This window comes from Rhyacophila brunnea, unplaced genomic scaffold (genome assembly GCF_057557595.1).
Source record: "Rhyacophila brunnea isolate RB1 unplaced genomic scaffold, BYU_Rbru_1.0 scaffold_8, whole genome shotgun sequence".
Taxonomy (NCBI): domain Eukaryota; kingdom Metazoa; phylum Arthropoda; class Insecta; order Trichoptera; family Rhyacophilidae; genus Rhyacophila; species Rhyacophila brunnea.
This window is the reverse complement of record NW_028233350.1, coordinates 29,279,312-29,305,560: the sequence shown is the minus strand read 5'-3', so window position 1 is coordinate 29,305,560 and position 26,249 is coordinate 29,279,312. Positions and strand designations below refer to the sequence as shown.

At 39.8% G+C, this 26,249-nt stretch overlaps 2 protein-coding genes across 3 annotated transcripts; both read right to left on the bottom strand.

The window, feature by feature from the left end:
* Positions 1-72: 72 nt before the first annotated feature.
* Suv3 (Suv3 RNA helicase) lies at positions 73-10,106 on the bottom strand. 2 transcript variants are annotated; one of them, XM_085958599.1, is made up of 15 exons: positions 9,588-10,106; positions 8,370-8,490; positions 7,152-7,334; positions 5,886-6,054; positions 5,643-5,787; positions 4,644-4,721; positions 4,154-4,245; positions 3,906-4,045; positions 3,138-3,272; positions 2,578-2,684; positions 2,000-2,193; positions 1,704-1,883; positions 1,481-1,629; positions 737-835; positions 76-490 (listed from the first exon to the last, which is right to left on the bottom strand). In XM_085958599.1, exons 4-15 carry the CDS (start codon positions 6,033-6,035, stop codon positions 190-192), a joined length of 1,770 nt encoding a protein of 589 aa, XP_085814725.1. In that variant the 5' UTR covers positions 6,036-6,054; positions 7,152-7,334; positions 8,370-8,490; positions 9,588-10,106; the 3' UTR covers positions 76-189. The 2 variants fall into 2 exon arrangements, with proteins under 2 accessions (XP_085814724.1, XP_085814725.1); XM_085958598.1 differs by lacking the exon at positions 7,152-7,334 and having other exon boundaries at positions 73-490.
* Positions 10,107-20,131: 10,025 nt separating this feature from the next.
* LOC147064113 (uncharacterized) lies at positions 20,132-20,861 on the bottom strand. Its single transcript, XM_085959145.1, has 2 exons — positions 20,237-20,861; positions 20,132-20,148 (listed from the first exon to the last, which is right to left on the bottom strand). Exons 1-2 carry the CDS (start codon positions 20,859-20,861, stop codon positions 20,132-20,134), a joined length of 642 nt encoding a protein of 213 aa, XP_085815271.1.
* Between the last annotated feature and the right edge of the window lie 5,388 nt (positions 20,862-26,249).

The following is a 26,249-nucleotide window of genomic DNA, read 5'->3' as shown; positions in this document are numbered from 1 at the left end:
GCCACACCCAGAAGGGTCACTTCCCTTATTTGTGTGTTCCAAAGTATAATTATACTACACTAAAGATTTCTTGTTGTCAATGTGAGATTTGAAAAACATATTTTTAATAATCATACTCTAGTAACAATTTTATTTATCTATTGTAAAATACAGTCATATTATTAACGATGATGGAGGAGAAGAGCACGATCACTTCCTCTTTCTTCTGGGGGGTTTTCCTCTGGCAGGGGGGTCAGGGGCGAGTTCAGCCTTGAGCTGCTTAATCATGTTGGGGGTGAGGAGTCCCTGTGCCAGGAGGCGCTCGGCCAGGCGGCCCTTCCGAACGTCAACATTGGGCGCAGTCTCCCCGTCCTCGTCATCTGAGTGTTGCGGTGTGTCGCGACTTGTCGCTGAGATCTCTCTTCTATAATTATAGCGCTTCTGATTGCGCTCGAAAGAGTCCTCGTCTGGAGTGTTGGTGCTTACATTATTCTCTGAATTACGTAATAATCTGAGGAAGAGCAAAATAAAATTATTTGTATTGGTCAGTTTTGTTAACTGTGAAAAATATACATGAGAACGCACAACCGTCATCATATATTTTTATAAACTCCATATAAAAACAAGAGAAAGGGAAGTAAATTTTACGGAGCGGTTTAAATATATTTTTTCTAGAACTCCACTGATAATAGAATTATATCAAACACATCATTTTTGAAAAAGAAACACTAACCGCGTAAGATTGGTGAAGTTTTACCTGGTGATTTGGAATATTCCCTGTTGTATAATAAAATCTAGTTCTCCTTGCATATCCCTGACGATTCGTGAGTCAGGAAATAGATCTTGGAAGCGATAACTGAAACAAATATCAAACATTTCAATTTATAGAATAGTGAGATTTCGATATTTATGCTCTTGTTTCTGAATCAAAACATTAATTATTACAACACAAAATATTATAAAAAACATAACCTGTAGAAAGATAGTTTGCATGAATTATTGTACATAGACAGGTAATCAAATACACTAAACTGTTTATTTAGATAACTACAAAAGTCACTTATTATGTTATAATACGCATACACATTACTGCAACATAAACAACCAAAGATAAAGATGGCTATAAACAATGCCACCATGTTTCAAGGCTGCCCTCGTGATCCGAGTGTGGAAGGCACTGGGGGCTCCGGGTTTGATTTCTGGTGAGGTCGTAATATATTTATATAGTTTTCTCAAAACCTGAATGTTTATGTGATCGTTACGCTTCTACTGTTTTTCTACACTACTGTCATTGGGCTTCATGGTCTGCTGTATTATGAAAAAAAAACTTACAAAACATTCATTTTAAGTGGCTACCACACTATAAGAATCGAGAAATGCCATTGATTGGTGTAATACTAAAATTTCAAAAAACCCCTCAAGTTTATTTCGGGCTCTATGGCCACAATTTGGCATTCATTTTAATGAGAGCAGACAGTATAACGGAAACGCGGATACACACCTCAGCCACAGGTAGAGGTCAAGAACATCGAAGACGGCCTCCAGGTGGACTAGGTCTACAATGGTCTTAGGGGCCGAGAGTGGCCATCCCACTGCCGTGCATAGCCAACTCCATGTCAACGGCTCGCCACGGCTGTACTGCCTCACCATCTGCAACAAAGGGTGAACGCTATCACACAGGCCCAGCAATTTCCGACACCTCAGAGTAGGAAGGGGGGACTCACTTTAAGGAAGAGGGCGCAGACAAAAGGCACTTTCTGGTTGATGGGCGCACAGCAGAAGACATAGCGTGCCCGCAGGGATAGCGGGACGTGCTGAATCATCTCGGCCAGGAACTTGAATGCCTCCGTATTGCACATGAAGTAAAGTGAGTCGTCCACCGTGCACAGGTGAACAAAGATATCCTGAAAGGCAAAATATTTCAAAGATTTACAAAAACGACAAGATGGAAAAATTAATAATTTTGTCAGTCAAAATGGAAAGTTTGTCAGACAAACTGAGAAATAAAAGAAAGTGTCACCATAAGACCACTGAGAGTGGAGTGCGGTAGGTGGAAGGCGTAGAGTTCCATCTGTTCGGCGGTGGGGTGCAGGCCGGCCTGAGTAACAGGTGCTGGATTCTGGCTCAGCAATGTTCTCAGTGTGGGGAGGTCTTCGGCCTTGAGCGTAGTCACATAGCCGGTCTCCCATGCACTGCCGTATCTCCCTGCTCTGCCTGCATTTTAAAAAATGTCACACTTTATTCGACTGTATGACAAGTATCAGTATATTTCTTAATCATGTGCAACCTGCAATTTAATCAGTATAATGCTACAGGTGATGTAACACAATTTTCACAACAGATGCTGCATTATGCAATGTATTTCTAGTTGTAGATTATCGCAACTATTGTTTACACTACTGTGTGAATGCATGACAATATTCACAAGAAGAAGTGAACAAAAAATATGAATTAAATTCATATAAATACAAAATATGGGAGGAACTCCATTAATACTACTAATTAAATAAATAAATATCTTCTAATACTGTGAATATGAGGAGGGATGTGAATTATTGTAGTATTCAAGAAAAGGTTTTTACAAAAAAGTTCACTCACCGGCTATCTGCAGAGCCTGCGACACGGAAAGGGTGTCCATTTCCTTCTCGCCTTTCTCATTTATCATGGGCTTTATCAACGAGTTGAAGATTATCCTCCTTATGCTCCTGTATTCCAAACATTTTAAAAATTCAGTCTCCGCTCTGCTATTGTCATCGTTTGGAGGTAGGTACAGTTATCCACAACGATAGAACTGTTTTAATGTCTTTTTATGCTAAATCGTGTATTACAATGGGTGGAATATACACAATATACGTAATATTGTGTTTTAAAAATTTGTATGCGAAAGAGTTGTTGGCAGACAAAGGGAATCTCATAGCCCTGAAATAATTTTTGTCGGGTTTCGGCAATGCCTGCCATTGATAATTTTAAAGAATTTTTGTCTGACTGAGTGCTTATTGCTGAATTTATATCAATTAATTTTCGCATCATTGAATCATCCAAAAAGTGTGCCTTGCTGAGAGATCGTTGCAGTCGAGCGATATTATATATAAGCAAGTGAGTAGCCCTAAAGAACACAGAGGCGAACAGGAGGAATGGAAGAAAATGAGACATCTCACAGATTAATTCCTAGTCCAATTGCATCGGTGGCGACCATAACTTTGCAAGCGCTGTCAGGATCATTGAATTTGTTAGCCTGTGCCAGCTTGGTGCCCGGGGGCAGGCTGCCGTAGATCACTGCCACTTCCTTTCCCCTGCGACACACATAAATATTCATTAGATTAATTTTTAAAAATCTGCATCGTATTCATTGATTGAGAAAGTAATTCTATTTGAAACGTTCAAATTATTTGTTTGCTTAGATCTATTATGAAGTTTCATTTTATTTTTTATAGTACCAGTACTGAAAATAAAATATTTAACAACAAACACGTGTTGATTATTTTTTTCAATTGATAAATACACGAGTTGAGACGTATCGTTTACCAGTATACTATTGATAATTTGCTTTGTGTGTTTAATTATTTATTTATTTAAAAAACAAAAGCACCCACGATGGTCGCATGCCTTAAGCCTTGTTCCCAGGTTCGAATCCTGGGTCTGGCAAATACACATTTTGTATTTGAGTCAGGGTATGGACCTAATAGGTTGAGCAAGTGGCTGACATCTATTTCTCGTAAAAACAAAATCTGTTAATACAAACTTCCCATATGCCTCCCATATGATCGGACATGGTCAAAAAAAAAATGTAAAACTAAAATTCAATTGAAATTTTTTTGTCTTTATTTTCATAAATTTAAAATCTCAATCGAATACAAAAAAATTAAACCAGTTTTGAAATGCTTGACACTTGAGAGGTGTCAGTGAAAACAAAAAAAGGGGTTAACCTGTGTTCGATGGCCCGAGATACGCTGTAAATGTCATTTTTGCTAAAACAAACGATGCAATCACCATCCCTGATATTGTCTAATGATCCCAGGGCGCTGTTTTCCACGTGCAGTTCTGTCAGTCTCTTGTACTTCCTAACCTGGAAAGTGAGCGGATAGCGTTAATAACAGACGATTTTCGGACCCACAGTAAATGTGTAAAAGGAGTTGAAATATAACAAACTTGTTGAAATATAAATATAGCATACCTCCAAATCTTCTCCTGTAGTGTTGCAGATCTCCTCGATGAGAGGAATAGCGCCAGCCTCTCCGCACAGGTGTAGTTCCTCAGCTTGCAGACCTAATATTATTAAGAGAAAATCATTACCATGGAAACTCTATCCATAAAACTGTTCCGGACAGTATTTAGTGTCTTATCAGATGTTTACAGAGTTATACTGAATTTTTCAATAACCTTCCAAATTTTCTGACTCATTAACTATGTACATATGAAACTGAATGTAATATGTAACACTAAAGAAAAAATATTTATATCAATAACTACGATGAGTAGATAAAATTGAGTAATATTTCTTGTTATTTAAGAGGAACAATATGAAGAACTAAAATTATTGAGGTATAGTCGTATTATAAATAAGTAGGCACCCACTGGTTATACGTATATAAAAGTATGATTATAAATTATTTGAAAAATATAAAAAAAATATATATATATATATAATAGCTCTCCGTTCGAACCTAGGATAGCTCTTGTCCACGCCCACCCTCTTTGTCGGTCTCCCATAAGTTGAACTTCGTCCACAATGGCTACCTCATCTGGAAGAAAACACATTTTATTAGCAACAATAAACCGAGAGTCATTAATCAAATGTCATGTGATAAAGTTAACAAGAATTTATTTTAACTGTTCTACACAATAGGGCATATAGTAGGATTTATGATGTTTTACATTTCGGAACAAAGATATTGCCTGTAACCAGGGCCAGATTTACCATAGGGCTAAATAGCTCAGAGCCCCCAAATTGCTAGGGACCCTGAAGACAAAAATTTGAAAACTTGAAAAAAAATCTTGACAAAGCAACTGCCTCACGAATAAAGGATGTTACTATCAGTGAAATATACTTACTATGCACAAATTTGCACATTTTTTTTTTTTTTTTTTAGAATTATTAATAACCATGTCCTTGCTTTTTCGTACAAGGTGGTTGTTAGTAATTTTGAACAATCACAAACACCCAGGCTTTGAGAAAAACACATAAATGTTTTTATCATGACCGGGAATCGAACCCAGGAACTCTCGGGTGGAAGGCGAGCGCCTTACCCAATGCACCACGAGAGCCGAGAAGTCACCGTAGCATTCATAAGTTATAAAATGCAAAATCATTAATTTTGCATGCATCAGTCACAACATTCGTGGCTAGAAGAGGTGAAATATCATAGAAAAAAAGCAGGAATACTATCAAGAATATTCAACATTTTCTAAAATGCTGGTTAATTAAGTTGTTTTCCCGCTTCCAATATTTATTTTCCCATGGTAACTTTGAGCATGTAATGCTGCCAACCCTTTTTGCTACAAGTCTAAAATTTCTTAGATTGTCTTGCCTGTCTCTTGAATAAAAAATCCTAGGGTTTAGGGTCGAACCTTTATACTTGTTTGTTGCATTTAAAAAATATCGTATATGAAATTATTAGCATCTATATTTTATGAGTATGATCAATTGAAATGAGTAGACTCACAAGGCGTGTTAAGAGACGTCATTTCGACGGTGCAGGCAACGTGGTCGGAAGGCTGAAAGGCTAGTTCCGGTGTCTCCACGGTCTCTGCACCATATTGTTTGGCACTGCGCCTCTCCTCCCCCGTGATTAGGTCGCATGGTGTCCCCTAAAATACCGCAATCAACCACGGTAACAAATTGCAGTTCAACAAAATAAATGTAGGATTTGAACAAAATTAGAAAAAACTCCATTAGTCAAGCTCACCCTCAGGTTGGTCTTGTGAAATATTTCTGTAGCGAGAAGTTTGAGCGGACCACAGTAGACACCCGACTTGGCGGACAGATATCTCTCGAGGGCATGGTAAGTTTTTCCAGAATTGGTGGGCCCCGCGTGAAAGACCACTCTCCTGTTCATAGCACGAGCTGACGGATACCTGCAGTATTTGACAAACATTACTTTAACTGAAGCGCAAATCTACATATTAATACAAAATAATCTTGATTATCTGGATTAATTAGGATTAACAGATCACAATAAATCTGTGTAATCGAAAGAAAAACTGTTCTATTTATGGAATAAAGATTTCTACATACCATTTCTACATACCATTTCTACATACCATTTCTACATACCATTTCTACATACCATTTCTACATACCATTTCTACATACCATTCTTTTGCCGTTTTTTTCTATAAAATTTGTTGAACATGAACTACTACTGAGTTGAAATTAAAAACTGGTTTCGACCTAAAACCATCAGCTAATATCATTTTGAGTGAATCTTTATTGGCAAATTATGCTTGTATTATGAGGCAGTCGGTAGTCTAAAAGACGTTAAGTCAATAAATCAACGAATAATACTTTCTAAAGATGTTATCCATGAATTAATCCTTAAAGGCATCCATATCATTGTAATCAACTTCTGAATATCGTCACCGTTCAGGCAAAAGTCACCAACCCTAAAAACATAGTTTTGAGATATCGCAATTTGAAAGTTTGAAAATGCAGGAAAAATCAGATTTAAATGTTTTTAAGGTTTTATCTACATTACATTATTTTCTCATGTGTTCTTAATAATTTCTTTAAGGTACTTTTACATTTTGATGCTAATTAAAACATCTAGAAGGTTTTGAAGAAGGTAAGGTGGCTCAATTATGGTTTGGTGACTTTTGCTTGTTAATAATCTGACCAAAGCGATCTTATTATACCAAGCTAAGGTAAACTATTCTTGTTTGGTTATTTTTGCGTATTTCAGACAAGTGTTAGAAGTTTTCAAATGACAAATCAGTAAAACTCACCATCCATAGTATAGTGACTTTTGCTTGTATATTTATAACGAAGGATTTATTTTTTTAGAGTTAATAATGTCTATTCACCTATAATGACTTTTGCTTGTTAAGATTTTATCGAAAGTCATTTAGTGGAAAACAAATAATTCGGATTTAAGCAACATTTTACTAACTAATATACCGTGGTGACTTTTGCATCTTAAAGAACATAATTTTACGGTTCGTGTGACATACTCAACTCAAAACTGCCATTTTCAGGGTTGGTGACTTTTGCCTGAACGGTGACGATATGTTGGCTTCCAGCAAAGATGGCAATCTCTCAATTCAAGAAAATTTTAATAAACATTAAGAAGAGATTGCTGTAATACAATGTATCTTAAGCTTAATTAAAATCACAAGCCACCGTGCGATGTAGAATGCTCCTGAAATTTCGAGAGAAACATACTTAAAAGAATATAATGTGACTATTTTGAACTGAATGATTAATAGTGCCTACCACCATCCAGCACTTTAGATACACCAAACTGGTTTCTGAAAATAGGTCTGTTAATAACTAATACTGTCAATTGAGGGTACATGGTGAAATTTGGATTTGAATTTTAATTGATCTAAGTTGTGTACTAGTCTATTTGAGTCTATATTTCAAAACTATTATAATGGAGTTCTACCACATAACCGCCAGATCGATTAATAAACCAAATCGTGACACTTGGTATTTAGAAAATACTGATATAAGTACTGAATAATAAATACTAGTATGCATAATTTAACAGTAAACAGGTTCGAACCTGCTGGATGTCGCATTTTTGTAAAAAGATTTTTTCTATTGGTATTTCTTAGAAGTGTTCAAATTATGTATGTTCAATATAAGAATGTTATATTCTTAAATCTTGTGGATTATTCAAAATACTAGTATTTTTTTTCGACCATGTCCGATCCTGATAGGATCATATGGGCCTCCACAGAGTGGAGGTTTGTATTGACAGATTTTGTTTTTTACGAGAAATGGATGTCAGCCACTTGCTCAACCTATTAGGTCCATACCCTGACACACACAAATTGAAAAACAATTTTTGTACTTGCCAGACCCAGGATTCGAACCTGGGACCCACGGCGTTATAATCCAACGCTTAAGCCCCGCGGCCACCAATAAGAATTAATTATGTTCTATGTCAGTGTGCATTTACCATTGGTAGTGTTTGAAGATGCCAAAAGGCGAAACCCAGGTCACAATAAAATACTCAAATGGAATAGCTTGTACTTCAATTAATTAGAATATATGTCTGTTAAACGATACATGCATTATAATAAGACACATCAGTTTATTAACCTTCCAAAACTTTTCCTAGAATTGGAAAAAAATATTTTAATTATTTCTCTGATGTTCTTACAAAACTGTTGAGATCATAATGATTCAAGATTCTACTGTATAGTAGTCATGAAGGTTCAATGCTTACCAACTGGCCGGCGTACGTAAATCTGATATCTTTTTGAGATCATCCAAACAATCTAAATGAGGGAACGCCAGCCTCGCATGGCGCAGGAAGTATGGAAAGAGGTCGTCCACATGTCCCGCGCCTGGAATATAATTTTATAATGTATAGAAGTGTCATTCGGATGTGTACACACATCTATCTAAGGCAATTTATCTAATTTTTAGATTGATCCGGTGTAGAGACCTAATAGATTGGACAAATTTTCGTCGATCACACCACATCATTTATTATCATTATCACTTTGATAAAAGTTTATCCCAACTAAAGTATTATGAGAAATACCCTTTTCTGTCAGGGTGGATGCTTTTTTGTTTTAATATTTATTAAATTATTGTTCATGTAAATATTGATTGGTTATTTATGGATTAGGTCTGCATTTTTATAGTGGTCTACTGCTGATAAATGTGCCGCAGAGGTGGACATGAGATTCTACAACTTTCTTTTTAAACCAAACCAAACCTAACCTAATCTAACCTACCCCAACCTAATATTACCTCATATAATCTTAGTTTGTGATAAAGGTGTATCAAAATGTAGGAAAATTTCAAATTTTCAATTAACGATTATTGGATCGAAAAGCCGATGCACCGACAGAAAAAGGTATTTATTATAATTATCTACATGGAATAAACTGTTTTCATAAAAAAAAAAATTATAAAGCTCGTGTCCACCTCTGTGGCACAATTACCCTACTGCTGATATGGGTTACAAAATGTATATTTAAGATATATTTAAAAATCAATACCCGAGAAGCATTTCTGTGATAGAAAAGATATTTCACATAATACCATATTCGAAACAAACCTTTTAAGTAATGATAAAGTGTATTTTTATAATATGGCATATTTACCAAACTCTGTTAAGATAACCTCCAGTCAGTAGAAACATGTGTGCTTCGGTTTGAAGCGTACTTGGTAATTTACTAAGCAGGGGCATCTACTTAAGTACTTACTTCATTTATACAATTTCACTAGAAATCCTTTTATTACATAATATTTTTACAAGAAAAAATGTGGATTTACAGTAAAAAGAATTGTCATACATACGTCATACACTCACATTACTAATTAAATCGCATACATACATGGTCGATTGGTACTATATACCTAGGTATATATATTTGGGTAATGATTATTATTATCACATTTGCTATTAAATAATGGTAAAGAAAAAATAAACCTTGTAGAATGTCACTAATAATAATGTGTAAATCGGAAGGCAAATCATTTTCGAGGCAGTGTTTTCTGAAGGACACGAACGCTTGGTGTAGAAGGTGATCATCCAAGCCGCTCTCAGCGGATAGCAGCCTGATCTCTGGCTTTTGGTAAAATTTACTTAAAATCTTCAATAAATCTTGCTTTTTTAATCGACCACTGAGCTCTAAACCAATATTTATGTCATCTGGGTTTGTTTTGACCGGGACCGGTATAAATAGCGACGAAGTGTAGGGTTTATCATACTTTTTGTGACGTTTGGGAATATTTACGTTAGGTCTAGGAATTAAAAGAGTTTTGTTGAAACAGAGCTTTCTTATTGTGGTGGCTTTCGAAGATAACGGAGAACGGTTAACGCCTAGTATACTTATAGACTTAATCATTATTTAGTAATTTATTTTTCAACTTTGTTGAGGTTATGAATAAATACTACTGTCAATGTCAAAATCATGCCTACGAACCATAGATATAAATACCATAGACTAAAATATATTAGTCTATGCCATAGATATTCCAAACAAACCATGGACAAAATAATTGTAATAAAAATTGAAAGTTCTGTGCTACCTAGGTATCTACTCCAAAACAGGTTTTAAACAGAACAGCGATAAACATAATTATGATAATTCAGATCAGAGGAAATAACATTTACATACTTATTATTCGAATTTGACTTTGAAGTCCTTGAGATAGGGCTTGCTCTTTCTTCTTTGCGTGAGGTGTTATGAGAACCACACACCAAAGCGAATATTCGCCAATCAAGCTCGTATTTTCCTACGAGAAAAAGCACGCATGCGCGACCGCCTTACGTCTTGAGTGCGAATTTGCAGCGAATAATCACTACGATTTTCGGGAACGCTGTCGACAGCGAATTATTCACGACGCGCAGATTTCGGAAGGGAATTAAGTTATTATCCTACAAACTTCAATATGGAGCGCTGCGATTGTTTGACGTTTTGGTATCGAGCATTCAAATATATCAATAATTTTATAATATTCACTATTGACTCTGAAGTCCCTTGTCTCTTCTGTGCTGGCCCCTTTTTAACCCCTATTCTTCTCGATTCTTCTCGCCGCTGAAATTCGTACGTTCACCACGCTTTACCGTCACATTATTTATATCTATGCCGACGGACGACAGCGCCATATATTAGTCTATGAGCGCCATCATTATTTTACTGTCATTCAAAGTGTTCGGACATCTCACATCGATAACAACAATGGTAGATCTACGAGTGCATTCGAAAAGTTTCTTGGAAGATTTTATTAGTTGTTTTAAAGACAACCCGTCGTTGTGGAAGACGACAAGAATCGTGATGCCAAGTCCTTGGCGTATGCGGAACTTTTGGAAATATTAATCAAGGTGGAGCCGCAGGCAACGGTCAACGATGTCAAAAAGAAAATACAGACATTGAGGTCGGGTTACAGAAAGGAGAGAAATAAAGTAAGGACATCATATCGAAGCGGAGCCGGCACAGACGCAGTATATCTACCCAAACTGTGGTACTATAAAAATTTGGAGTTCTTGAACGACCAAATGGAAGGTACGTGGGAATGCTTTAAAGCTATTTATTATTCACGTGCAGATTATGAAATTGTCGTAGCTCTGAAAGTGACATCGCATTAGATTAGCTACTATTAAGCAATTAAAACATACAGCTATGAATCATTTCTAGTCACAATAAAATTACTTATTCTTTGCTGAGGTAGGTAATAAATAATAATAATATATAGGTACGAGGGAATGCTTTAAAGCTATTTATTATACACGTGCAGACTATGACATTGTCGTAGCTCTGAAAGTGACATCGCATTAGATTAGCAACTATTAAGCAATTAAAACATACAGCTATGAATCATTTCTAGTCACAATAAAATTACTTATTCTTTGCTGAGGTAGGTAAGAAATAATAATATATAGGTACGATCATGGCGGTGGAAGCGCGGCTTAAGCGTTGGCTTATTGAGTCGTGGTCGGGTCCCAGGTTCAAATCCTGGGTCTGACAAGTACACATTGAATTTCAATTTGTGTATGAGTCAGAGTATGGACCTAATATGTTGAGCAAGTGGCTGACATCCATTTCTCGTAAAAACAAAATCTGTCAATACAAACCTCCACTCCGTGGAGGTCCATATTATGATCGGACATGGTCGAAAGAAGAAGAAAATAAATGATCATGAAATCAAAAATCGCTCGAGTTAGGTTCCTTCAGAGACAATCAATAAATCGTCAATCATCAATCAAAATTAATGGTACAGTTTGGTTATGAGGAATACAGCGGAAAACACATTTTGAAAATACCTGATATACTGGATTACACCAATTATACCAATATAAATAATCATATCAATATTAACCGTATGAAGGAATGGGTACTTAGGGGAGAGATAATAAAAAACAAGTTTGAGTATTATGTTGTATTTTAACAATTTACATTTTGTTTTACAGAATCGAGCTCAATATCCAGCATGGCGGACGATTTGGAAAACATGTCTCCTGATGAGAGTTACTCCAACTCGTTAAACAACGAAGATTGTATTGAGGTAAAACATTTTAACTAAACTGTTACATTGGTTTAATTTATCTATTGCTTATCATACTTTCTTGCCATGTGACAGCCCCGGTAGTATTAAAATATTTTTCAAAATCTCCTCGCGCTTTCTTAGCATTGGCAGTCGAGTTCCGATTAGTCGTTGCTTCCAAAGACGCTAAGGTGTCCTGTAACCTCAGTCCGAGCTCTATTAAACCTGTCTCAGGATTTTCCCTATCAAGGTCATGAGAAGGAGTATAAGAATGTGTTGATTTGCGACGAAGAAAGTTGTGCAGCACACAGCAAGCTAATACAACTGTATTGATATTTTCAATTTTCATGTTTATTGGAGCTTGAAAAATGCGGAATCTAGCAGCTAAAATGCCAAAAACATTTTCTATAATTCGCCTGGCTCTGCATGTCCGATATTTATATATTATTTTACTGTGATTTAATTGCCTTTGTGAATACGGCTTTAAGAAATCGTTACGTAATGCAAAGGCTTCATCGCCAATGGCAGTGCATCAGAATTAGCAGTAGGTTTTTTTTGTGCAGGTATTTTTAATCTGCCTTCGTCTAAACGTTTGAAAAAAATAGATTTTCTCAGTACGCCTCCATCAGAAATACGTCCATTTGTTCCAACATCAACATAAATAAATTCATAATTAGCATTTGCAATCGCCATCAAAACAATGCTGTGGAAATGTTTGTAATTATAAAAGTGGGAGCCGGCGCCTGCAGGTGGCACATTACAATGTGTTTCCCATCAACTGCGCCCAGGCAATTTGGAAATTGCCATTTACTATTAAATTCTTCTGCAATCGTCTCCATTTCTTCGTGCGTATCAGGGAACTGCAACAAAAAATAATCAATATTTTATTTACAGATAGAATATTCGCCTTCAACATCAACGTTGTCGACTACTCCAAGGTCGAATCTTAATAGAGCACCAGAACCCCCATCGTTCAAACGAAAAAAATCGAATGATAGCGCCAACAAAGTGTAAGAATTAATCACCGACAAACTAAGCAAGACTGAAGATGAATTTGATGTTTTTGGCAAAATGATGGCCATGAAACTACGATCGATGTCACAGGGACAAAGATTGCTGGCCGAGAAGCTGATGCATGAAGTTGCCTTTATGGGACAAAGTGACAAAATAATGCCAGCAACTACTGTTCATACTCAACCAGTTTATCGTATATTAAGCAAAAATGTACAAAAGCCGGTATAATAAATTAATGTTTTTTGTGTGAATAAATATCTTGTAAAATATTTGTTTTTTTGTTTGTTTTTTATGCCTATAAACCTTAAAGCTTAAGCGATACAACAAATGGTAAGTATTTGAGTTATGTTAGCATACCTATATTATTATGTGGCCTCATTTAGAAATCAAATTCCATGCTTGCTTTTCGAAGAATATGACTAGTATTACAATACATTCAACAGGAATAATTAAGTAGCTTGCTTACAGCCTATATGGAGAGTCCTGGCTAGGTACAGAATTCTAACGGTCTATTGAATATTTAGCATGTCAACGATGGCCTTATTTGTGACTATATATATACCTATCTCAAATGCATCTTGTCTGTCATTTTTATGCTGTTGCCGTCTATGAGTTATATAGGTAAAACAATCCACTAAACGTTCACTTTATAAGACCAACCGACGTCTACTTGTTAATTATATATTTGTAAATTTGCCCAACTTTATTAGATGACGTATAATATAATACACACCTTGAAATATTCTCCTTTCAAAACGTCAATGATGACTTGGCAAGTTTCGGGAATTATCTTGCCCAGAGTTTGTCTTCCAATCGCAGTTCTATAATGCAAGTCAGTGAACGTTCCGCCGGCAGTCAAAAATCGCAGGGTTGCACATAATCTATCATGAGGAGAAATAGCTTCCCTCATAATAGTATTTTTTTTTAATAAATGGGGAGACCAAATTATACAGTTCTGTGTATACATCCTCCGACATTCGCAAATAATTGCGGAAATCGCTCGGTTGCAAACGCAATTCTCATATTAAATTTGTGTGGGATAATGTCGTTCGTTTCCTTAACCATTGTTTCACCCAGTATTTGTGTACCCTTTGCTTCGTTATTAGATTATCTGCCACCCAATAACCCAAAAAACACAAAACGTCGGTATCATTTAACGCCATCACGATTTAACTGTCAAATTTACGTATATTATCTATGCTGTCAAAGTCGACGGTTTTACTCGTCAAATTAATAATATACCTCGTTTCGTTGAACGTCTGTTAGCCAGTAGCAGAATGTAGAAAAATCTGAAGACTTATTGTCCTCGGACTTTTGGCTCGCCAATGGAGCGCTGGCATTAGCAGGCTGGCAGGACTGATGCTTTTGTTGGTGGCGTCCTTTGTCTCTGCTTATTCTTTTTATTAGTTGAGGAATTGTGAAATTGTGCATTAACATGAAGCGTAATGAAGACAGCAACGTCGCGGAAGGACTGGCGATGGAGACCGACTCGAATGAGTCGGAATTACTGATGGAGGATCCCGTGGGTGAGTTGAGGGCCTCAGTAATGTCACTGGAAAATAAGGTATCGCAGATTTTAGGGTCTGCCTGCAGTGGTACCTACTCCGCAGAGACCGACGGTTAACATCGACCCTCCGGTAAGTTTTTTACGGCCGCCCGCAAGTCCCGAAACAGCGGAAAAACCCAACAGGATTCCGTTGCCTGTATTTAGTGTCGTAGTACAGGAGCCTGCTTTTCCGTCACCAGACAAAACTTGGGTAGCGGAACTTACCAGAATCCAGCTTTTCGACACAGATAATTGGGCGGGGGTTCGCTATGCTGAAACCCAAAAACAATATTTGGCGGCCCAGTCCTTCGTTGAGTTGGGACTCAACGATGAGTTACGCCCCTACGATCGTTCATCGCAAACCATACATCGAATGGAGCGTACGATCGCCGGCCTCCAAAATGCGATGCTCGCTCAAAAGGAGTGCATTCGGAACGAGTTACAGCGAGTACCTACAATCACTTCCTCACCACAGACGCAGCCGATTCAGGCTGGGGTGCGCAGTTAGACGAGTACCACCTATCAGGTACATGGACACATGGCCAATCCACGTGGCACTCCAACAGAAAAGAGCTGTATGCAGTACTCTCAGCTATACAACTCCGGGAGCAAACGCTCAGGGAATCAGAATTACTCCTACAAACCGACAACAAAACAGTGGTGGCCTACATCAACAACGAAGGGGGCACAAATTCCACAACCCTACTAAGTCTTTGCTGACAGATTCTGGAAATCGCCAACCAGGGCAGTATATCATTAACTGCACAATACCTTCCAGGCAAATACAACTGCGTGACAAACCATCTCTCACGCAGCAAAATTATTCCAGAATGGCACCTAGTTATGACGGCTACAACTCCCCTATTTCAAAGATGGGGGCTCCTAGACGTAGACCTGTACGCGTCCAACACAGCCCATGTTGTCGCAACGTATGTCTCACGAAATCCGAACGATGCCCTTGCACTGTTCCACGATGCCTTCAGTCGACAGTGGGACTTCAAACTAGCCTGGATATTCCCACCACCGAATCTAATTCCACAAGTATTGGCACACCTGAACACGGCAAGGGGAAAATATTTACTAGTGGCCCCATGGTGGAAGAAGTGTTTTTGGAGCGCATACCTACAGCAGAGATCACTGGAACCCCCCTACTCGATCCCGCACTTAGAGTCATTTCTAGTGGACACGGTGACAAACCATCCACCTCCACAAGTCCGGGACCTATCACTCCAGTTATGGATAATTTCGGGTGGGCAGAGTTAGTTTATAGGTCTGTAGAGGACAGATCACTTCCGGCTGGCGACCATCCACTTTGAAGACCTATAAACCTGCATGGGACAAATGGAAGACATGGTGCGTGGCCAACACGATAAGCTATAATACCCTTGAGCCGATTGAAGTGGCTAGATAACTGGGTCACTTATACAATAAGGAAGGTCTTTCATATTCTTTTACATAAGTCAGCCACAGCTACGTTTTGCAAACCTATGATCAGTAAAGACATCAGCAGTAACATAGTAGTGCGTCATATGTTAAAAGCCATATCCACCCGCAAGACCAAACCTACAAAACCACCGATTTGGGATCCAAGAATAGTCGTAGACTACCTCAAGAAAACAACACCACTTGTATACAACCCATATAAAGTTTCACGCAGAACAGCTATATTATTATTACTCGCATCGGGACCACGGGTTTATGACCTTACCCTACTCCTTACGGATAATGGCGACCATATAATAATTCTATGACCAGTGCTTGGTTCCAAACCAGACACATCAAGGCACCGCCAATCTGGATGGAAATTAAACGTTTCCATTTGCCAAAACATCGATCCAGTATTTTAGCTACGAAAACTTATCTGCGTTTCCAATGAGAGAAGAGAAGAAAGTTGTATTATTCCGGCATTATTTATCTCGTCAAGAGGCCCCCCAAAACCTGCGACTCGAGCAGTTATCGGAAATTGGGTGAAGTCAGTACTCGCTGATGCAGGGGTACAGGAATCACCAGGCAGTACTCGATCAACAGTCGCCTCCCTAAATAGGTTAGAGAATTACCCCATAGATGACATCCTGCAGAGAGGTAATTGGCGCCAGGAAGCTACATTTAAAACATTTTACCAGAGACCGATAGACACACAGACTTCTACAGCGGGGGAACAAAATATATTGACCTCTCTGTTCAGCCCAGTGCATTGAGCCTAGAAGCAAGGAATATAATATTATACCTAATTCTCATGTTAGGTTCCGCATGGCTGGTGAAGGATGGGGCTTAAGAGTAAGGGCGCTCAAGATCGCCTACGGCGCCATTTTTATGGGAATCGCGGCTTACGGCGCCAGCGCTTGGTGCCCGCGCATTCCCAAGAGTGTCAAACTTAGAGCCTCTCTTTTAAGAGGACAGCGCAGCGTGCTCCTGTCCATTACCAAGGCCTACCGTACAACCTCAACTGACGCGCTCCCGGTCCTGGCCGGTATTCTCCCACTTGACCTGCACATTCAGGTCAGCGGCGCTTCAATGCTGCTCCTCAAAGGTGAGGAGGCTGACGTTGGTGATTTTCATCTCGTCCCCCCCCCTCGACAAGCCGGCGAGGGATTAGCACTATTGAAGCGCAAAATTAGACTCATGTCGCTTGACGCGGCCATTAAGACCTGGCAGCGAAAGTGGGACGAATCTACTAAGGGCCGGCTCACATACGCGTTTTTTCCAGACATACAGTGGCGAATGGAGATAACCAAGTATTTGACTCCAGACCATTACACCAGTCAATTTGTGACTGGCCATGGTGGTTTCGCTGGCAGGCTCTTTGAGCTTGGACTTGCAAGCCGTCCGACATGTCCATGCGGAGGGGAAATACAGGATGCCAATCACATCCTGTGGGAGTGTCTGAGTATGTGCTCCGAACGGGAGGAGATGCTCAGGTCGGTCCAACCAGTTGTTGGACCCATCGGCCCGTCCGACCTGGTTGCTACTAAGGCCAACTATCTTGCATTCAAAAAATTTGCGGCGTCTTACTACGGGCGTGAAGATCTCTTCACATAAATTTTGCTGCCTGTATGATTAGCTTCGTTCTTTGATATAATAAATAAGTAGCTTCATTTTCTTTTAAGTAATTTCTATGTGCTTTTTCTCTCCCTGGCACTTTGAATTAGAGTAAACTCAGTAAACTCAGTCAGAGCTCACTCTGAGCGTAGCAACCTAAGTCTTGGGCACCTTCTCCCAGGACACTCCCAGGCCAATTTTTAGATGCTTCACATCACCAATTGACGGGTCCCGTGATACTCTCGATTAAGACCGAGTGTGGTGCGGGGCGGGTTTGGTGGAGGGAATTTAACTTCAATGTTAGGTTTCATCCATCCTATCTTGCAGGATCTATCTTGCTTTACCAGGTGATAACAAACAGATATCTCAAGGGACTTCGGAGTCAATAGCGAATAATGAAAGAAGTTTTACCTACCATTAAAACTCTTATTATTCTTGTTGACTCTGAAGTCCAGAGAACGCCTACCTGGTTTCCTTGAGACATATCAAAATGAATAAGCAAAGACAAAGGACGCCACCAACAGAAGCGTCAGTCCTGCCAGCCTGCTAAACATGATGAGCAACAGAGAGATAAATAATCGAGAAGAAAAGGGGGTAAAAAGAGGCCAGCACAGAAAAACACAAGGCAAAAATACGATCAACATCTCAAGGGACTTCAGAGTTAACAAGAATAATAAGAGTTTTAATGGCAGGTAAAACTCCTTTCATTATCATTGATGCAATTTGTCTCCAACACTGCCATCCACTCGCATTTACCCCGTCAAAATATCCCGAAAAAAGCAGACGCATCGGTATGGAAGGTCCGATCAAAAGAGTCTCAAAAAATAACCAAATATATGACAAATTGATAGCTTTCATTGTATTTTTAGATCTCCTGCGTGCATAAATGCTTGGTATGCTCATTAATAACAAGTAGGTTTGGAGCTTTTTAGGGATATTTTGACGGGGTACTTAGTGAAAATACAAAAATTCGAATTTTTCACGTAATTTCAATGGAAAAACCATAAAAAATACATGACAAAATATGCAATAAAATTACTTAAATGTATGCATTTAAAAAATGTGGAAAAAATGTTTTGTGTTAAAACTTGACGGCCGCTTAGAATCAAATTTCTGATGTATTTAGTCTATGGCTCCAACCAATGCTACCACATGTAATACTTTACGCGAATTGGGTAAAAGTTGTAGCAATTCTGAAAGCGCTATAGTGTACGTATATTTTTCATATTCAATTCATAAAAATTATAGAGTATTTGGCGTAAAATATTAATATTATTTACAATTTTAAATCTGGCGCGGAAATAAAATTATTAAGTCTATGTGTGCGTCGCTGTCGCATTGGTCAATACCACACTAGTCCAGCCAAATTATACCGAAAAATACGTTATGGTTTTTTTTTCCCTTCTAGATGCCTTTATGGATACCTCGCATTTACTATCGAGGTTTCTTAAGGATTTTGGCACGCAAACTACTCTACTTGATGCTAGTCAAATGAAAATTGTGCCGGCTGAGAGAATTTGCCTTATTGAAAACTGTTCTTCTACCCGCATCGGGTATTGCTAATTTGAATTCGGCCAAGGCCTATGAAACCGCCTTGCAAAAACCCTGGAAAATTCTTAGTAGCGCAAGGTGGAGGTGATTCTGATGAATATTTTGTCGTATTCATTGGGAACTGAGGACTGCGATTTGTAGTCGAGTTTGTTCCCGTGGTAAAAGAAATGTCGCATAGGACTGATATTCTGAGTATATACTTATCCTATCTTATATGATTGCAGTCACTGGATCTGAAAGGCATGAATCATCTTTACATGTCACCATTTATTATTTTTATTCTTTTTATTACATCAATACAGAAATTAAAAAGTGCATCTCTTCCGGCCTCGTTTGCCATCGTCCTCGGAAGGTCTCGAATGTCCGCATCTGCCATCTGTAATAAAAAGTTCAGGTTGTACCGCTCCTTGCTAAAGATTTGACAATCTAGGAGTAAATGTAAGACGTCCTGGTCGCTTCCGTCGTCGCATGGACACTTTCCATCAGATGTTATTTTGAACCGGTGCAGGTATGCTCGCATGACTCCGTGACCTGTAAGAATCTGAGTCATCTCAAAACACAGCCCCTTATGCACCCTTACGTTTCGTGCTGCTAAATTGAAGGTAAAAACTTTCGGGTCAACTCCCCTGTCGATGAGTTTATGTATCGTGAGTTCCATTCATTTTTCACCATATCTGAAATTGTAATTTTCACGTAGCTCAGAGGAAATTCGTCATAAGCTATCGCGGTCTTGGGTTCAGAGGCACCATGCCGAGCCAATTTGTCAGCTCTTTCATTTCCTTCTATCCCGGTGTGTCCCCTTATCCACTTAAAGTGCACATCGGGGTGGCGCCGTCTCAGTAGAGCGGACTCGCTGTGAATAGAAAAGACAATCAGATTAGTAGACAAGGGATCTCAAATTGCTTGGATTGAGCTTTTGGGGTCCGAATAAATACAAATACTATGGTTTTCGGTGAGCTTTCGCTGGATTGGATCTGAGCCTGCCCACTCCAGAGCGCATTGGATGGCATAGAGTTCGGCCTGCATTACCGTACAATAGTTGGCAAGGCGGTACTTACGAGCCGCTATCTCACCGCCATTAATGTATGCCACAAACCCTGCACCAGTACCGCCATCAATTTTGCTCCCATCCGTGAAAATCGGCATGTTATTGCATTCGTTGCTTTCCAACGTTGCAGGATAAGAAACCACTTCAGAAAATAGTCTAGCCGGGTGTGGCAGCCTTCTATAGTCCACCGGTTTTTCGTAAAGCCTGTCGTCAGGCAGAAAACCTGCGAGGCCCTCCTCACCCTTCTTAGCTCTGTAAATGAGAGCGATTTGTTTTAAACGTAAATCTATAGGCATAAGTCCTGCTAGAGCTTGCGTTGAATTGAGCGAAGCCGTTCGGTAAGCTCTGCATATTCGTATCGCTAGTGCTCGCTGAACCGTATTGAGTTTTTTTGCTATGTTTTTCCGTTTGGCAGCTTCATGCCATATGCTGGCCGCATACGTGATCATAGGCTCAATAGCACAAGTGTAGATAATTCGAAGAGCTTCAGAAGATACACCCCATGTGGGTTTGGCCATTCTTGCTAGTTTGAGCGAAGTCACCGCTGCTCTTTTGCAGATGCTGTCCGCATGCTTTGACCAATTTAGTTTGTCATCGATTACAACCCCTAAAAGTTTAAAATCCCTAGAAAAAGATAGAGGTTGCCCATTCATCACCAGCGAAGGCGGAGAGACGCGCCTCCTAGTGAGAATAAGGTCTTCGTTTTCTCCGCGGAGAAAGACAGTTTGACCTTCCTTCCCCAGGCCTCGACGCTCTCCAGCACGCTGTTAGTCATGGTTTCTAGAGAACCAAGTTCTTTGGATTCCATAATCAGCAATACATCATCAGCAAAGGCCTGTGCGTGTATACCTTCAGGAAACGGCATAGAGAGAAGATCGTCGAGAACTATGTTCCACAGTACAGGGCCGCAAGACGAACCTTGTATGCATCCCTTTGATGTCTCTTTGGTAGCAGATGCTCCAGCATATTCGACGAAGACTTCTCGGTCGGATAGATAGTTTTTTATGAGCCTGAAAATGTTAGCGGGACAATTTTTAGATTTCAACTGTTGAAGAAGATATGGCCACCATGCGTTGTCAAACGCGCCTTTGATATCAAGAGATACCGCCACTACGAGCTGACCATCGCGGTTAGCCCCCCTGATTCTATCAATTGCTGCATGAAGCGCGTCTTCAGTACTCTTTTGAGGGGTGAAACCGTACTGGTATTCGCTGAGCAGATGTTTAGTCTGAAGTTTCCAGGAAACTCGATTAATAAATAATTTTTCGAGTACTTTACCGAGCACGGGCAGCAATCTGATGGGCCGATATGACGAGACGTTAGCGTAGTCGTTCTTTCCCGGTTTGGGAATGACCACCACTCTAGCTACCTTCCAGATTTTTGGAAAATGACCAATTCGTAAACATGCATTATAAAGAGCGACAACTATGCTAGGAACAGTTAAGAATGAATTGTGACAGATATCTGCCGTGAAACTGTCGTGTCCCGGAGCTTTAGCTGGATTGAACAGCCTCATTGTTCTTTCGACCTTCTCGAGAGTGAAGTTCTCGTCGTCATCTTCCTCTGAAGGAATCGAGGCCGCATTTCGGATCAATGTCTGTTGCTCCGTTTCGTTTGCAATACTGTCGTCTGAAAAAAAATACGCAAGAAGAGCCTCTGCAGATTCGAGAGCCGAAGAGGTCATGCGACTGTTGATTTTCAGAGTTTCAGGCGGTTTGAACGCCTTACTTTTGAGCAATCTATGAAGACTAGACCATAAATTCTCTTTTCCCTGAGCCGAGCAATGGCTCTTCCAGCTTTCTAATTTCACTTCCGCAATCGCAGTTTTATACTTATTCTTTGCGGCTTCAAAAATCTGTCGAGTGAACGGCCGTCGAACCACGTCTGAATTTCGAAATTTTGTCCTTGCTACTCTAAAAGCCGTCTTCAGTGTATCCAGTTTCGGACTCCACCATGGATTACTTTTTCTTTGAAATCCTTCGCCCGAAGAGCGCACCATCGTGCTCTCGCATGCTGACTCGTTCGCCAATGACTATTCTTTGACAATGTTTTCGAGCTCATGTGCGTCTGTGACGCTATCCAAACTATCTACAGTGATACCGCGATCCTGAATCTGGGAAATAAGTGCAAGCCCAAAATCTATCCAGTTAGCCTTGGACGTCTTAAACAAACCTGGTCGCTGTTGATTGACATTTGAAGTTTTGTTTGCAGCGTAGCTATCTGCGGCCTGTAATGAAAAGCAATCGCATTGTGGTCGGATCCCAACGCTGCATCACGACATACTCTTCAATTTTCAACTCTGGTGAGCAGAGTAATATCAATATAGCTTTCCAGCTTATGAGTTCCTCTGATCGTTTCAAACGTTGGGACAGAACCCTCATTTAATACGTTTAGGTCGTGCTGTGCTAAAAAAATCTGACACGGCTGTACATCTGCTATCAGTACGTCGACTGCCCCACCAGATGCTCTTTGTGTTTACGTCGCCTCCGAGTAACAGCCTGTGACCCTTTGAAGTGTTCATTAGCCTGCTCATGCCGGTCAGCGATTCATCGATGTGCACCGAAGGCGCGCAGTACAGTGATCCGACCAGTAGCGTTTCTCCTAAGTAGTCGAGTTCTACAACAGCGCAACTATATGAGCTAAACTCGGAAAGTAAAATGCAGTGGGTTAGAGATGACGTTCGACGTACAAGAATAGCTGCCTTCACTGGATACAGACTGCTCGGCTTCTGAAAAATGATACCTGAAAAAAACGACGAACGGATTTGACCCGTGTTCCCAGTGTACGGTTCCTGGATTAAAGCCAGGTCCACGTTATTAGATTCCATATACCTGATGAAAGAGACTGTGGTGACCTCGCACCGTGCAAGATTCGCTTGTGCAACTTTTAGGTGTATAGCCATTATTGATTTCCGAAGTCAGTTGCGGAAGTAGACTTGGCTTCTTGTTGGCGGTGCAATATGCATGCGCGCGATAGAGGGCTGTGACCCGTCGGAGCCGTCAGATGGAGCCGCCTATTTTTCCGGACGCAGTTGACGCATGTCTACTTTCCCTTTTTGGGACACTCCGCAATTTTGTGGTCCCCCCCACATCCCCGACACGCAAAGGCTTCCTTGCAAGTATGACCAGTATGCCCATACCCCAGGCATTTCGTGCAATGCACAACACTAGAGCATGGCTGCACTCGAACCCGCTGGAAACCAACGTTCAGGCCACCAACTTCCACCATCTGATGATACAAGGAGGACTCCACCTCCAGAATGTAATTGGATTTGCCCTGGATGCGACCTTTTGTTTTGAACACAACCCTGAAGGAATCGATCGGTGACGTTCTGATGAAGGTATTTTGATAACGTAGTGCAGTTATCAAATGTGCCCCATCAAAATTTTCCTCAATACCCTTTAGGACAACCCTCGGCCTTTTCATTGAGCTGACCGATGCGGTGAGAACCTCCGAGCCGCTGACAGCGTCCACCAGTCTCCGGGAGTCGTCCTCTGTCATGACTTTGACGATGCACTTGTTGTGAGTCGCCCTCGCCAATGACACGACAGCGATCCCTAGACCGGAGACGTCCACCGTTTCTCTGATACATTTTTCAACCTCCTCGCTCGTCTTATTATTGTCTTTGCTTGTTAAAATCACAGCATGACGTGAACGGACTTTCCCCGATGCAGCTGCAGTCGAAGCCGGGAACTCCAAGACAGGTGTAATCTCAGGCTTCCCAGAAGATCGTGTAGCCCCGGAAACTTCCGCAAAGGAACGCTTTGCCGGTACGGGTTTATTGGGAATGACAGTTTCGGATCTTGCGGAACTGGCTGAATGCGGCTGTGCTGGCCGCAGCGAAATGTTGCTAGCACTACGCGAATTTTTAGGGGTAAGGATTTGCGGTGACAGTTCACTCTCCATGTGTGCAGGTGCTTCGCTAAAGATTCTTGTGACAGGTCGGCGATCAGTTGAGAGCTGCGTTGTATGACGCTTTTCTTGATTGAGCAGATCTCTGGTCGCCTCAGCACGCGCCTTAGATTTGATGAGGGCGCTCTCAAGCTCGCGTTTTTCCAGCTCTGCAGCCTGACACGCGAACCTGATTACGCCCAGACTATTCGATATCGACTCCTTTGCTGACCGACTGACATTTTTGAGGGCTTCCAGTTCTGCGGAAACCTTCGTGACTTCTGTGATGATGGTCACCAAAAACGTAACGGCTGTCACAGTCACTGTCGTCAGAGACGTAGGCGTCTTTTGACAAGTGGAATTAATCGTTGAGCCCTCGGCAGATTTGGCAGGCGATTTTTTACCCATTTTAGAACAAAGACGTTACCTGCTTTAACAAATTTATTTCAAAATAAGCAATTGGATCAAATCAGTTTGGCAACGCTGCGATTTAGGGTAGGTAGACAGACGTTACTAAACGTTATTATAGCATACGTTGGTAGGTACTATTAATTACTACAAGTTACTAGTATTGCTAACTCAATTCCCTCAGAACATCACAATAGCAATAATCGTCACATACATTAATTACCACCAAACAGATATGTTTTGAAATGAAGAATATAAAACCAATTTGTTTCAGGATATTGTTATTAGGTAGGTAAAAAAAAAGGTTGATTTAAGGGCTGCAGTTCTGAGAATTTGTAACTTTGTGTTTGGAGCGAAGACTTTTGTGAATAGATTATTTTTTTGAAGGCTGCGAGGTTGTTAACTTGACGATTATTTTTGTAGGTAGGTATGTATGGAATAATTATTTATCGGGCGGTCGGATCGTGATTTCTAGAATTAAATTAATAAGTATATGGTTATATCTTCTAATATATAAAAATTAATATTTGTGTGTTTGTTTGTTCGTATTTAATGCGCAGCCATACCGTTCATCCGATTGCGATAAAACTTTGTAAACTTATTGCTTGCACTTGCGAGAAGAGTATAGGCTATACTAATATATAAAAATGTATGTCTGTCTGTCTGTATGTCTGTGTGTCTGTCCCGTATGCGTTCCTATACCATTCATCCGATTGCAATGAAATTTTGGTAAGTGGTTGTATGCATACCCATAAAGGTTTCTGAATTAGAAAAATCATCATCTTCTTCTTCTTCTTTATTATATTTTCTTTTATTCGTATGGTTCCTATACCATTCATCCGATTGCAATGAAATTTTGGTAAGTGGTTGTATGCACACCCATAAAGGTTTCTGAATTAGAAAAATTATAATTTTCTTCTTCTTCTTCATTCTATCTTCTTTTATTCGTATGGTTCCTATACCATTCATCCGATTGCAATGAAATTTTGGCAAGTGGTTGTATGCACACCTATGAAGGTTTCTAATCTAGAAAAATCATCATCTTCTCCTTCTTCTTCATTCTATCTTCTTTTATTCGTATGGTCCCTATACCATTTATCCGATTGCGATGAAACCTTCATCAGTTGTTGTGGTAACACCCGCAATGGTTTTTGAATTAGTACAACCATCTTCTTCTTCTTCTTCTTCTATTCTATATTCTTCTATTCGTATGCGTTCCTATTCCATTCATCCGATTGCAACAAAATTTTCGTCAGTAATTGTGCCAACACCCGCAAAGGTTTCTGAATTAGTACAACTATCTTCTTCTTCTTCTTCATTCTATCTTCTTTTATTCGTATGGTCCCTATACCATTCATCCGATTGCAATGAAACCTTCATCAGTTATTGTGGTAACACCCGCAATGGTTTTTTAATTAGTACAACCATCTTCTTCTTCTTCTATTCTATATTCTTCTATTCGTATGCGTTCCTATTCTATTCATCCGATTGCAATAAAATTTTCGTTAGTAATTGTGCCTACACCCGCGAAGGTTTCTGAATTAGTACAACCATCTTCTTCTTCTTCTTCTTCTTCATTCTATCTTCTTTTATTCGTATGGTCCCTA

What these genes read in the sequence shown, in the direction of transcription:
- Suv3 (XM_085958598.1), bottom strand. Translation starts at nt 10,005, where the DNA reads ATGATTAAGTCTATAAGTATACTAGGCGTTAACCGTTCTCCGTTATCT. An exon ending in CTACAGGAGAAGATTTGGAG is followed by an intron (nt 4,046 to 4,153) that starts GTATGCTATATT and finishes CTCACTTTCCAG; the next exon opens with GTTAGGAAGTACAAGAGACT. An exon ending in ATTGGACTAGGAATTAATCT is followed by an intron (nt 2,685 to 3,137) that starts GTGAGATGTCTC and finishes TTTGGAATACAG; the next exon opens with GAGCATAAGGAGGATAATCT.
- LOC147064113 (XM_085959145.1), bottom strand. Translation starts at nt 20,861, where the DNA reads ATGGCCAAACCCACATGGGGTGTATCTTCTGAAGCTCTTCGAATTATC.